Source organism: Tachypleus tridentatus, chromosome 5 (assembly GCF_004210375.1).
Source record: "Tachypleus tridentatus isolate NWPU-2018 chromosome 5, ASM421037v1, whole genome shotgun sequence".
Lineage (NCBI taxonomy): Eukaryota > Metazoa > Arthropoda > Merostomata > Xiphosura > Limulidae > Tachypleus > Tachypleus tridentatus.
Genome location: NC_134829.1, coordinates 24,066,952 through 24,081,819, shown reverse-complemented (window position 1 = coordinate 24,081,819; position 14,868 = coordinate 24,066,952). Strand labels below are relative to the sequence as shown.

Sequence of the window (14,868 nt, the reverse complement as noted above, 5' to 3'; positions counted from 1 at the left end):
ACAACCAAAAGTAAGTTGTCCATCAATGTTACTATGTATAAACAACCAAAAGTAAATTGTCCATCAATGTTACTATGTATAAACAACCAAAAGAGTGTTTGAACTGACCACCTAATTACTTCATTAAAAACGTATTTCCTACAACACCAGTCATTCAAATCTAATGTACTTCTTGTACTTCTCACACTTTGTGATTTATTTAAATAAAACTAGCAATTTATAAATAAGTGTGCACTAGCTTCACTTCTTCTTTTTGAGTGTTTTAGTTGAACAAAACCATGCTTACTTGTTTGTAGCTTCTACATGCAGTTAAAGTTCGTTATCTTTAAAATATTTTAAATTTGCAAGTCAGCGAATTTCAGTGGAAAGAATTTATCAGAAATAAATGTATACGTTGTTTCGTTGGTAGCGTTTTGCCAAAGAAAACTGACCACTTTATAGATAAAATTTTGTAATAGCCCTTTTAGAAGCAAGTCGTAATGACATTCCAAATAAAAGGAATAAGTATCATCTTGGGTTTCAAGAGCCATCTAGAGAGAGACCTGCAACAACCCGTAATCCATTATTCGTAAGCAAAGTGCATCGACTAGTAACTGGTGAAGATTCACGAACACAAAGGACTGAGAAAAAAGCTTACCATATGTTTAAAGCAACAGTAGCAAAATAATCAAGAAGGATCTCTGTTTGGAAAAATGACATAAGACAGATGTATATAAGTCACTTCCGTAACATCCATTCAACTTTTGCATACCTTAAACATCTGAAAAATTAAAAAGTTATTCATGTTATTTCATACAAAGAAATACAGGTCAAGAATTACCATGACAGGAAGATACACCTTGTACTTAATGGCATTGATAAACGAATGAATATAGTACAAATTAGAGTACCGGGACCACTCGAAAAGAGACCTACATCGAGCCGTACTCAATACGAAGACATACAAGTTTAGTTACCTGTGGATTTATCTACGATCTATATATTGAAACAGGTGTTGTGAAACTTTTGTTCTCATATACTAAATGGAATTCAGAAAGTAGATAGAGACGATTAGTGGGCTTTGGACACGATAGCCTTAAGACAGTATTTTACAATTCGAGTTTTGGACACGATAGCCTTAAGACAGTATTCTACAATTCGAGTTTTGGACACGATAGCCTTAAGACAGTATTCTGCAATTCGAGTTTTGGACACGATAGCCTTAAGACAGTATTCTACAATTCGAACTACTCTAAAAGCTATTGTTAAGATGTACGATCGTTAGGTAGAGTACGCTTCGACTTGGGAACATATACTACAACGAGCTGATGAGATTTTAAAATAGATTTAATATGACGTACTTGACATTTGTGCTTTACTTAAGCAGGAACAAGATGACACGTTTGAAGCTTCGTCTGAAAAATATAATGTTGACTTGTTTGTAGTTTTTATTTAACTAAAAATATCAGGCTCACTTGGTTATATCTTCGCCTTTTACCTGAATAAAATTAATCAGATGACGTAAACTAAACTGCCTGATTTAGTGGTAGCTTCTTTTGTCTTAGTAGTTAAGCCAAAATAACAGTGAGTCCTTTGTAAGATGTATTTTACCTCAGTCGTACCTGGTATATAACATGGTGCTGTTGGATTAATATAGTTATAGCTTAGTTTGTCTCAACCACCCTAAATATTTAAACCTATTGTAAGGTTGACATGTTTGTAACTTTTGTTTTAGTTTTAAAATACACTATAAACTGAGTATCTGGTTTGTGGTTAATTGAAATATCAAATATATGATCTATGTAAGGTTTAGGTTTGCCACTTGTTTTTTGGATGAAAAGTACAAGGTATTTAAGCCTATATTACAATTACTTTTTTCCATCTTAAGTGTTTGATGCCAAAAAACAATAACAACAAACTAACATGTGTTTAAATGTGCTTGTATTTAGCACGTGTTATACCTGAATAATAATAGGTATTTGCTTCTAGTTATTATATGTTTTACTTTAGCAATACCGCGTGTCTCAAATCTATATCAGGTGTGTATGTTGGTTATGCTTTATGTACACAGTACCAGGTGTTTTAAGCCCTACCAGGTTGACATGTATTTAGCACTTATCTCAGTATTTAAAAAAATATCAGCTTACAAAAAGCCTTCACACCATAATAAGTGTTGTTGCAACGAGTATCTTATTGTACTCTGTTTGGCATGTCCTGACCGATCTAATGAGCGTTGATTGTGAAAAGCGACGCCTATGGATATGACGGAGATAATCTAATTGAAATACTATTACACAATCTTTTACTGCTTAATAAACCTTTAGAGAGTGAATATAGAATCTAATGTTAACAATATAATACGTCCAATACTAATGTCTTATCACAAGTATAATTAGTTATAATAAGAGGAGCGTGAGCGTAGACCATGATGGCTGACCTGTACGTTGTTTTTACCGGAGAAATACCAATTATTTCTTCCATATCAAATTAATTTGTATTTACCATGTGTTTTACCTAAACAATACTAGATGCTTAAATCAATGAGAGTTTTACTTTTATTTAGAAAAGTTTTAAATGATCAATATCAGATATTTAAATTAATAACAGTTTTACTTTTATTTAGAAAAGTTTTAAATGATCAATATCAGATATTTAAATTAATAACAGTTTTACTTTTATTTAGAAAAGTTTTAAATGATCAATATCAGATATTTAAATTAATAACAGTTTTACTTTTATTTAGAAAAGTTTTAAATGATCAATATCAGATATTTAAATTAATAACAGTTTTACTTTTATTTAGAACAAGTTTTAAATGATCAATATCAGATATTTAAATTAATAACAGTTTTACTTTTATTTAGAACAAGTTTTAAATGATCAATATCAGATATTTAAATTAATAACAGTTTTACCTTTATTTAGAAAAAGTTTTAAGTGATCAATATCAGATATCTAAATTAATAACAGTTTTACTTTTACTTAGAACAAGTTTCACCTGATCTATTTCAGATGTTTAAATCAATAAGAATTTTATTTTTACTTAGAACAAGTTTTACCTGACCAATACCAAATGTTTAAATGAATAACAGTGTTACTTTTACTTAGAACAAGCTTTACCTGATCCTTTTCAGATGTTTAAATCAATAAGAATTTTACTTTTACTTAGAACAAGTTTTACCTGATTACTACCAGGTGTTTAAATCAATAACAGTTTTTCCTGCATTTAACACGTATTTTATTTGAACTCGATCACGTATCTAAAATCCACACTAGATTGACTTGTTTATAATGTATGGTACGTAACCAATATTAGTTACGGAATTATTTTAAATGTTAGGTTTTGTTAATTTTGATTCTTCATTTAAGCTAGTATTTTTCACACCCCATAATATTATAAATCTAACTAAAATGTTTTAATAAAAACAAACATTAAAACTCTAAAGTAATTAAATAAACTAGTCCTAGCTGGCATACCTTTTATAATTTATATAACATTAAACGTTTACTTCATATTTCCAGCTCTTGGTTATTTTTAACAATTTAATCTGACTACTTTAAACCGGTATCTTTAGATATTATTTTTGGCGACTGTCAACTATGAGAAATATTTGTTTTAATAAGGTATTGTTTAGTTGTGTTTTCTTGGAGTCTGTCGTTCGTAGGTTATTGGCGGCTTTATCATTAGAACACAGGGTGGTCGTTTTGCAATCATTTATGTAATGGGCTGAGACGGGTCTATTTTTCAGTTTTGTTATTTTCATACATCATGGTTCTGGCACATTTATGATCCAACTTCCATCTGATTCAAATCTCTTTAAGAATAGTTCAGGGAAAGAATTGTAAATGTGTTGTTCAGCATCGGAGCTTGTCATCATCCGGGGATCTTAGCTACCAGTTTACACCAGAAATTTCCTAATTGACGTTAGATGTTTTTTGTTTAGTGTAATTGAAATTAAAATACAGTCACGTGTTAAATAAAAATACATTGTTCCCTTAACGCAATAGCTATTTAGCTGTTCATTTGCTAGAGTTCTTTACTTCGTGTTGTCCAGCCACACAAACACGCTCTGACAAATTTCACACATTTCTCTTTGCTGGAACATCTCTTGCCAAATTAATTCCTGGCGTCACTATGGCTACTGTGGTTGTAGCTTTTCTTTCGTTCTTTCTACTCACACAAACTTCACGAGAATAACAAGGTTTGTTTAACTTTGTCGAACTTTATTGAATTATATTTAGTAAAGATGGTTACAATGCAATAAAAAAATAAAATAATTTAAATAAAAATATAGTTGTTGAACGATGTTTTTGTAAACTCCAGGATGTTTAAATTAAAGTTTCTACTTGATATAAAAAAGCTTTGTGGCATTCTATAGACAGTCACTGTGAGGTTGCTAACGACGCGGCTCCCGTGTGTATGTTCGCGTTTAATCTTTTCTATATTGATGAAAGACGCCGCTTTTACAGGGCTTGGCTATTTAGGACTATGGTTCTGTCTATAGCGCGTCTTCTGAGTAGTTTTCATTAGTCTGGTTTTGTAGATAACGACTATCATGACTATTTACTCACACGCGAGGAAATGGACAACCAGAGGGTTCTCAAACACGACCGGTACACAACCCTCAAACGGATACTTCTGTGACGAGTTGTTCTATTTAACGCACTCAAAAGAAGAGTATATTTGAAAAACATAATTTAAAACATATACAAAGACATGCGCTGTTACATACACTCGCATCGTTGCACGTTAATATGCTTTTAGAAACACGTACATGCACATGTTATGTTTATACGACTAGAGTTATATTTGTATAAACACATGTACAACAGTTCTGCCTCTGCACATACATACACATGGCCTTAAATTCAACACACACAGCCATGTTTCATCATATCCACATAGATATCTATGTACATGGATTCATGTTTGTAAGCGCAAGAACAAAAGTATTTTGATATTCATGTTTGAAAAATGTAACAATTATGTTGGAAAGGGAATGTAGCAGTCAACTGGTCGAGTCAATAGCTGGTTTCATCAAACTCGAAGAGTTAATAATAACGACTATGATAAACTTCATAGTCGTTATTCCATTACAAAAGAAGACAACATTTAAAAACCGATAATAGTTACTACCGCTTGTAAACCAATATGTGTACAAATATTTATGAATTTTAATCAGAATACAACAAATTTAATAGCTCGAAAGGCAAACCTTCCTTTTCCAGTAACAATGAAACTCAGAAAAACTTACCCAGAAAAGTTTGTGACCTTGGTATGTCCTATAGAGGACAGACAGTCCACGAGGAAATTGGTCTTAGTAAAACCTTATTGGTAATTACATAACATCGAACTATGACGTCATCAGCCTGTGAGAAACAGATCAGACCTTCAGATTTCCTCTACACTTATGTTTCCCTGTGTCCTTTGGTCATTCCTATCTTAAATGAGTTTAAGCAGTTTACAAAAATAATGACTTTCTCAAGTTATTGCACATATATGGCTTATTGTTTAACGTGTCCAACTGTGGAACGTATATATTTTTTTTAGGTTTGAGCACGCGATATGCCATGAATAAGCTCTATAGTTTCAGCTGTGTGTGCGTTATAAACGTGAGTGTCAGTCCTACTATTCAGTAAAGAGTAGCCGCGTAAGCAGCTGGTGATGCCGACTCATTTTTCTTTCTCTCTGACCAGTACTTCTGAATAAAAATGCCTATACTTGAATCTCAGAGGTAATTTATGTTGCGTAAAGTCATGTTCAGGTTGACACCGTCAGATATCAAATATCGCACACAAAAATACAAAACTGTAAATTAAATGAAGTGCCTTATTGAAGCGTCCATACATGCACGTGTTTAAGATTTATTGACGATTTCTTCTAGTAATTTTCACCAGAAATTGATGTAAAGAACGTTTCAAGATTTATATTTCATATGTCTTGTCATCAACACTGCTTTGCTCTTTCCAAACATAGGCATAAGCTAGATGTTGTACATATCTACAAGTGAGAAAATTCGTAAACATTGTCATAATATATATTCAAAATCATGTCAAGGCACTAAATCTGGCCCGAACAACCTTCAGTTTGAAATATTACAAACAAAATCCACGTGTTCGACTGAAGGGGATTCCCACAAAAGACAATTCACGTGAAACACAAAATGCATTAGATGTTTTCCACAAACGTACACAAATTAATCTTATAGTAGATAAGTGAAATATTGTATTTATCTATTGTATTGTATTGTATTTAACTATTGTATTGTATTGTATTTTAACTGTTGTATTGTATTGTATTTAAGCTGGTCGTAGTCTTCTTAGTGTTTTGAACGTCGCTTTAGGCATGCATGACTGAAGTTAAAGTTCGGGTACTTAATACACATAGTAAATAATTTAGGATTCTTTATCATTATTAACTGGTTCTTGTTTATTTTCAGGTGTGTAATTGAGTTTCGTTAATTCGCTTTCTGTATTTTTTATCTGGAACAGTTTCTTACAACACGAGAACTTTAATGTCTGAACTCCTGTACCTGACCATCCTATCAGCATATTACGTCACTGCTCTGTTAACAATAACAAACTTTGTGACATCACGCACGTTTAACCTCACATAAGCCTTTAATTTTCAATGGTCTACGAGAATTTTAAAAACAGCCTTTGTTGTATGCATTTCATTTGTGTTGTTGTTGTTTTCATGACAAGCCCGAGGTTCACTAATTGTAGAGTTTTTGTTTCTATCCATCTATCTTTTGTTAGCCTGTTTCCCCTTTTATCTGTTTGTTTATCTTTGTTTTATTCTAGGCCTATCTATAGAAATTCATATACATATATATATTTAATCCTTACCGATTAAACTTTATTTATCTATTTCACATTAGAAAGCGTTTTTGTAATATAAAACTGTTTTTACAGACTTTTTTAGAGGATTAAAAAGTTCTAATTATCGTTATGTAGATAAGATAAAACATTATCAATAATTCCTTTACTAGTTACTTAACCCTTGTCTGGTAAAGTAGCTGTCGTGCGTGAGAAGAAAAAAATACCGTATGCATAATCTTGTTTCAAACATGCTGAAATATTGCACATTTTTCTCAAGGTAAACCTTTGTACTAAACAAGCTGGAATACCTGTCCATTGGACGGGTGAAATAAAAACTCGTTTGTAACAAAGGATAGGAAATTGTGCTTCTAATTTCTTTTCTTTGCATAATAAGCTCAAGAATAGAATCAAAATACACAAAAAGTACTAATACTTTAAAGAAAGACGTACTGTTTTTAAGAATTCTACCAACATGAAATTAGATGAGGGAGCCCATACCATCTTGTGTCAATCAGGGGTTCGATTCCCCTCGGTGGACTCAGCAGATGGCCCGATGTGGCTTTGGAATAAGAAAATACAAACACATCATCTTATGTCGTTGTCTCAAATTGTGCTGGATTGGTGGTATTTTTCTGAAATTAGATGAGGGGGGTCCTTATGTCATCCTGCATCACTGTTTCAAGTTTGGTACTGATTGATAAAAAAATGTGGATATATATATAGAACAGATATGAACTGGTAGATACACGAATGGTTTGTTTGTTTTTCGAATACACACTTTGCTTTATATAGTAGATGCGTCTCATAAAATAGGGCAAAGAAGAAAAATCTTTATAAATATCCAAAATAAATACACATAACTTACACTTCAGTGAAAGAACATTTTATTTTTGTCATGTACAAGTTAAAAACATGTTGAAATCAGTTTTTTTAAAAAAGGAAATAGCAGACGTGCGGAAAAATTGAAAATATTCATTATGAAAAAACAAAAATTTTGATTCAAATCAAAAAGGAATTTGTAATTAGTATGACGCTGTTATGGTTCTAGTGCTTTATCAATTTATTATGTTGTTAATGCTCGACGAAGATTCTGACGTCATAGGATATACGCAACACTGGTCTCCACATTCACATGGGTAATCATGCAGTCAATTAACTAGACTCCATCTGTAACTTCACTCTCAATATAAATTTCTATCGCTAATGGAAAACCGACCACATTTATAACATGATACATATTATACTTCATGTGATATCTCGCGAATCATTTCCTAAAGAAATCGCCTGCAAACGAAGTTAAAAATGAATAGTTGGTTTCGATCTTTTCAAACAAATTTTAAAATTCTTGTGTAAGTGTTCGAGATATTCTAAAATATAGAAAACAAACACGTGATTTCGCCTCATGTAACTATATCATAATGGTATTTCATGGTGAATAACTGAGGGGGGGAAAGAAGAGTCTTAGATTGCGAGTCTTAGCCCCAGCATCAAGTACTGGATGCGGGGTTATAATTTTATATCCGTGACCTATTTCGTTTGCTAATGTTTCTTTAATCCAGCAGGAACCTTGCTATGGACTGCTACTGACCCACGGTTTAAGTGTATTAATGTTTCACAACTGACCCCTATCCCAAGGAAAAAACCTAGCGACGCCCCTAATGATGATGCAATTAGTCACGTAACGCTTTTGTCGTGGAAAGCTACATGATGTCAGAAGTCAGTAAACTGGTAAAGACGTTCGATTATGTAAGTGCAAAAGAATGATTAATAATTCCAAATTATCACGTGATTCCAAGTTTAGCAGATTTAGATAAATATGGAGGAAAATTTTAATAGTGTTCTAAACTGTGATTAAAATGTTTATTGTTAAAAAATGGTGAATTAATATATATTACTTATAATTACCATACACTTAAAGATGTTTCTGTGAAGCTATGGTATGAGAATCATGTCGTATATATAGTCGGCTATGTACTGATACGAATATGAAATTATTCTTTTAATAGAAAAGTAATTTTAATTGCAATTTGTAATAATAAAAATGCGATATTTATGTACATATTCATACAAAGTTTTCGTTTTTGTGACAATGAGTGATTTTTTTTACTCAAACCATAACATATAGCATTAATTATAAACATGATCAGGATGAGAACACCGAATAACGTTGAATATTGATGTAGTGTTAAACGACTTAAAAATACGAACACTTCCAATTATGCTCGAATCTTTTACACTACCACACATATATACGAACGACAAACATTTTCGTGAGTTTGCTTCTTTCACAATCTAAACATCAAGTACATTTCACAAACAATGAAAAATACTATAGGGTGCGTTTAAAAAAAACAATTCTTACTTTAATCCTTCTATATTTCACAAAAATGTTTCTTTTATTAAGTTACAAATGGGTTCGTTACCTAGAAGTAACATTGTTCATTTCAGGAACCAATAACTATAATAGCGTCGTTTATTTAGACTGTTATCTGGACAATTGCAGAACTCGTGTGTATTTAACATCGAAAGTAACTGTTACAATGTGTTAATACACTTCATGTATATGGTATTTGTAAGTTTTATATATGTTGCTATTTGTTTCTTAACTGCTTACATATGAAATACGGGCCCGGCATGGCCAAGCGTGTTTAGGCGTGCGACTTGTAATCTGAGGGTCGCGGGTTCGCATCCCGGTCACGCCAAACATGCTCGCCCTTTCAACCATGGGGGCGTTATAATGTCACGGTCAATCCCACTATTCGTTGGTAAAAGAGTAGCCCAAGAGTTGGCGGTGGGTGGTGATGACTAGCTGCCTTCCCTCTAGTCTTACACTGCTAAATTAGGGACGGCTAGCACAGATAGCCCTCGAGTAGCTTTGTGCGAAATTCAAAACAAACAAACAAACAAACATATGAAATACAAGGTAATTTATACCTGTTGTCGGCTACTGCCCCCTCCCCAAATAAAATATCAAACTAGTCCTAATACAAGCCAATCAGATGTACGTACTCTCATTTATAATAAATCTCACACTGGCATTCAAAAAATTACAGTTTTTACTTTTCTGGCTAAAGTAACAAACCTTAACAATTCCAATTTAGTGATTTAATGTATAACCCCATATCTTCACTACAAACACATTCATGTTGATTTATTTAGTAAAAAAAACAACAAAAAATCCCCTAATTTATGCATCCTATACAGTTAAACAATTACGAGACAAAATCAACTCTATTCTGAACGTCCGTGAAAAAATAAAACTAACAATTTTCTTCTGATATATCGGAATTAAGATGCAAAAGTTCGTTCTGTTCACTGATTGACTGTCGGTTTCCGTATAAGGTGTTACATTTTAACTACATATATATGTACATGTATGTTATATTTACATTATTCTTGGCTACAGTAATGAAAGACATCAGATTAAATGAGTTAAACAGACGTCAATGCACCATTATTAGACTGAAATATGACATCACTTGTAGATAGCCCTACAGTTCAGATTCTGGTCACTTGTATCTGCTGAAGTTGACGCTCGTGTTTTCTGCTGCACGTGGCCTTGCTTGATTCTATGTGAGGGGTGTGATACACTACACTAGGAGCTTTGAAGTTTCTTCTGGGCTTCTTGTGTAGCTTGTTGTTGAAGAATATCATCCAAGAATTCCAAGTTTTGTTGCTCCAAATCCATACTCCAGTGGAGATGCCCAAAAGAAGCGACATGAATATCTTCAACATGAATATCTCTTCACTTGGTATACTGTCTATTAATCTACAAGTACCATCTCCATCTCGTAATGGGCACGTAAGCAAAGTTGCCATGGCAGTAGCTGTCCATGTTGGCCTATTAGAATATTCATACCAGTGACAGGCGATGAGGCCGAGTGCTGGGATTGTGTAAAGGACAGAGAATACTCCAATCCGAACCATTAAACGTTCTAGTTTACTAATATTCCTACCTCCACTTTTCATTACTTTTCGGATCCGAAGAAGAGACGCAAAACCAAGGATAATAAAAGTGGCGCCAAGCACAAAGAAGACGCATAGAGGGCCAATAACGAACCAGAGAAGTGCCTCCTTGTCCGAGTTTCCAACGTAGCACATGCCGGTCAGCTGGTCACCATCCACGTGTCGTAAAGTCAGGACGACAATGGTTAATACTCCAGGAACAGCCCAAGCTAAAAGATGGAAATAAGAAGCTCGCGACTCGATGGCCTCGTGCCCCCACTTTTTAGCTGATGCTAAGAACCAAGTGAAGGTGAGGGCTAACCACCATACAGCAGCGGACATGCCAAAGTAATAAGTCAGAAGAAATACTATGATACAGCCGGTACTTTCTAGGCCTTCCTTGATCAAATAGGGTTCGCCATTCTCTGTCTTTTCACACGATATGGACTCGGGTCCCGAAAATATCCTAATCAGATATGCCGAACTGTAGATACAGAAGCACATACTGAGAAATATAATTGGACGCTCGGGATAACGAAAACGTGCAGAGTCGATCCAAAAGGTGCAAACAGTGAATAAGGTAGACATGAAGCACACGGCCGCAAAAATCCCCATCCAGATTTCTGCGAAGTTCTTGTCCTTCCTAGTGAAAAAAACTTCTCTATCACAGCGTGGGCTGCATTCCACAACCCCCGCTCTCCGAGATGGCACAAACACGAAGTTTTCAGGGCAAGAAGTTCCAAAGGATGGGATTTGAGAAAAGTCGGGTACTTTACTATTGGGGCTAGACGTCTTGATGCTATAAGGGTAAAGGCTTGGTCGGCGAGGTACGAAGTGGGCTTGCGGTGAGTTGTCACTGTACTGATGGGACAAGTTAGGGTTCTTCCCGTCGTCCTTCCCAGATACCTGGGATAGAGAGTGACGTTCTTCCGTTATGTTCGGATACTCCATACAAAGTCCGTTTCTCTGTGGAACGGGTAAACGAGTACAATTAAGAGCATCAGGCCATTCGAAGTTGAATCGCTGTAACACAGGGAGACACTTGGACTTCACCTCTTCACAGATTGACTGGCAAGAAGGAATCGGTATATCCACTTGTTCGGTGCACATGGGAGCATAGAGAGAACAGAGGAAAAACTTGAGATGTCTAGAGCAGCCGATCTTAACTAGCGGAATGTACTCGTGCACTCGAATAGCTGCCTCCGCTTGATCAGAGTGGCCCATGAAGTTTGGCATCCTTGTCATATTGTATGGCATATTCTGACACATTGGGATGGTAATACGTTCACATTTATGATGTGTTTCTAACGTTGCTTCCAGCCTGTACGTTATCACAGTCAAGTAAAGAATCGTCACTAATAGGATACTTGTCATGTTTGCAGAATACAGTCGACCAAAAACGTTGACTCTTCAATAACGCACGTATTAGGGCAGTCTCGAATGTCTTGTGCTTTCAATAGATCACTTGATATACTAAAATTACATGCGAAAGTAGCTCTTTTAACTCATCTGAATTTACTCAGCTGGAATTTCATCTCTAACACTTTAAAAAGAATGTAAACTGAATCTAAACTCATCGGGTGATGTTAACACGCACCATAACAGTTTTTCACCTTGTACTATTTGTGTACTGCTTACCCGAGCGCCTCTTGTAAAGTTCTAAACAAGTTCCGCGCGAGACTACTGAAATAGTATAATATTCATCCGCAAGTAGGCAGCTATATATACGTTTCAAAAGTTTTAATAGCATAATCTAGGACGGAAACACTTAAAAGTTTACTTCTTATCATATTTCTCTTATTTTACTTGATATAAAGTTATGAGAAGTATTCATCAGCATCCTCAGATAAGAGAATTTTGAATTGTTTGGGTACTACATTTTTAAGCGTATTCATACTATGTTAGTTCATTTCTTAATGTATTGCCCGTAGGAGAAGGGGCGGAATTGGAAAGAAAGTGTTTGAACTCGCCGCTGCATCGACTTGTCATTTTGAACCGCCTTGGGCGTCTCTAGCAGAGTTGTAGCCCATTTATCACAGTTCTCTCGGTCTTGCAGTTAGTAATTTGAAGGTTACATGGCTACTTGGTAGGGAATCCTGCCAGCAGATGGCCCCATTAGCCAGCTAATAGTGTCAACGTTTAATCCATGCTATGGTTTATTCACAAGTATTTTTTTGTTGTTGTAAATTACTAATAACAAATTATGTTTAAAATTCCCATGGATACAATTGCTAACTGTAGATTACCCTTATAACCTGTTCTAATATGAAGATGAGTTAGAATGTACACGTGGATAATAATTATTTAAACACATATCTTGAATAAAACAGTGAAGATAAGATACAGTCCTTAATATTAATAATCATTCTAGATATCTAACTGTTTAAAATTGTACGTTATTTACTTCTTCGATTTTTTATTTTACTTCAGTTTCTTTGCTGCATTCACTGCAAGATTTCACTGGAACAAAACTAAATAAAATAATTGCGCAGTCAATTCTGTAAACTATTCTAAAATAATTATTAAAGTAATATTATAGCTTACGCCGTTAAAATATAGTTATTGTATTAGTTAATAGATGGCGACACATATAGCTACCCATTAATCATGTTAACGTTAATCGTTAATTTGCTTTATAATTCTTGCTGCATAAGCCTTGACAGCAGAATTCAATAGAAGTGTTTGATTATGATACACGGGCACGTCAGTGGAATAAATACAATTTTTTTCAAGAAAGATATGAAAAATATTGTGAAATATCTTGTCCTTTTTTAAACGATGGGCTTATAATTTCCTCCACTTTCCCTAATTTGTTATTCACTGTGATTCCAACATATATCATACAGACAGAGCTATGTTTATCTCAAATATTATCATACTATTTATATCACAATAAAGTACATATAAAAAACCTTTGTTTGCAAATAACGGCCATTTTAGTGTTTTGAAAATGACAATACTGACACTAACCATATCGCTAGGGGCTCAATTTATATATTCCGTCATTTTGTTTAATGTATGAAACTTAGGGATATGGTGTTTCAGTTATACAAGAGAAGCTTTAGCTGTTGATATACACGAGTAACATTACACATTTTAGTTTTTTTTAATATCTGATTTCAAATTTAATAAAACAATGTATGTTGAGTTTTCAAAATGGAAACTAAATAAACATTTCTTAGCCATAAACCTACTCTAATATATTCTTATTTTCTTAAATTACGACATGAATCCCGTTTTAATTATTGCGAGAAATAAATATCTTCAGTTTTGTATAAGCTTTCCAGCAAACCTATTTGTAAAACACCTGTGTTCTTGTAATCAACTGACTTTTAACATTATTTCTTAATTGTTCTTTACTTTTAATTACCCCAATTAATAAGCTTAACTTTACTTTCTGCTATGGAACTTTAAACTGAGGTAAGTAAGGTCTTTTTGAATAAACATTGATTTCTTGATGAAATTTGGTCTAACCGACGGAAACTACCTGTTGTAGAAACACAAGAATAGACGATGATATTTGAAAAGTCTCCCGCTTTCATCTTCTTGACTTAAACAAGATAGACGGAAGACTTTCGAAATAGCGTTCTTTATACTTGTCATAAATAATGTACCTCAACAACTTATCAAAGAACCTTGATTTTAGTTCTGTGTATTTTTAATAAAATATTGGTACATTTATATTAGATTATCATAACCTTAAAAAGTTTTACTGCTTAGATTACAGTTGTAGTAAAGTCTTCAAGAGCCTTTCATTCCTATTGACAAAATATGTTTTTATTAACTTTAGCTAAATTAATAGCCGTCTCGGCGGCTGTTACAAGTTGTTGGATGTCAAGAAGAAAAGTGCTAAAGAACCAAGTCGCTACTTATGCTGAATTGTGTATTTTGTATTCAGTAAAATTATTCAGTTACGTACTTACATTTGAAATATCGAATTCCATTCATCTATCCCAACTTAACACAAATAACGAGCGACAGCGAATAAATGTAAGTATTTCTATGTCTTTAAACGAACTTTATTGTTTGTTAAAAATATATATTTGAATTACATATATTTATATTTTAAATATTAAATGCCTGTAAAAAATCTAACAATTAGACTAACTTAACACAAATAAC

The 14,868-nt window shown here is 33.7% G+C and overlaps 1 protein-coding gene across 3 annotated transcripts in view; it reads right to left on the bottom strand.

Moving 5' to 3' along the window:
• LOC143250725 (frizzled-10-B-like) overlaps nucleotides 1-12,392 on the bottom strand; it is a 255,452-nt gene extending 243,060 nt beyond the window's left edge. For 2 of the 3 annotated variants that reach the window (XM_076501666.1, XM_076501664.1), the window contains exon 1: nucleotides 9,707-12,392. In XM_076501666.1, the coding sequence (XP_076357781.1) occupies nucleotides 10,300-12,120 (1,821 nt within the window). In that variant the 5' untranslated portion in view covers nucleotides 12,121-12,392 and the 3' untranslated portion in view covers nucleotides 9,707-10,299. The remainder of the gene's footprint in view (nucleotides 1-9,706) is intronic. The other variant, XM_076501665.1, reaches the window with a different exon arrangement.
• Nucleotides 12,393-14,868: the final 2,476 nt, after the last annotated feature.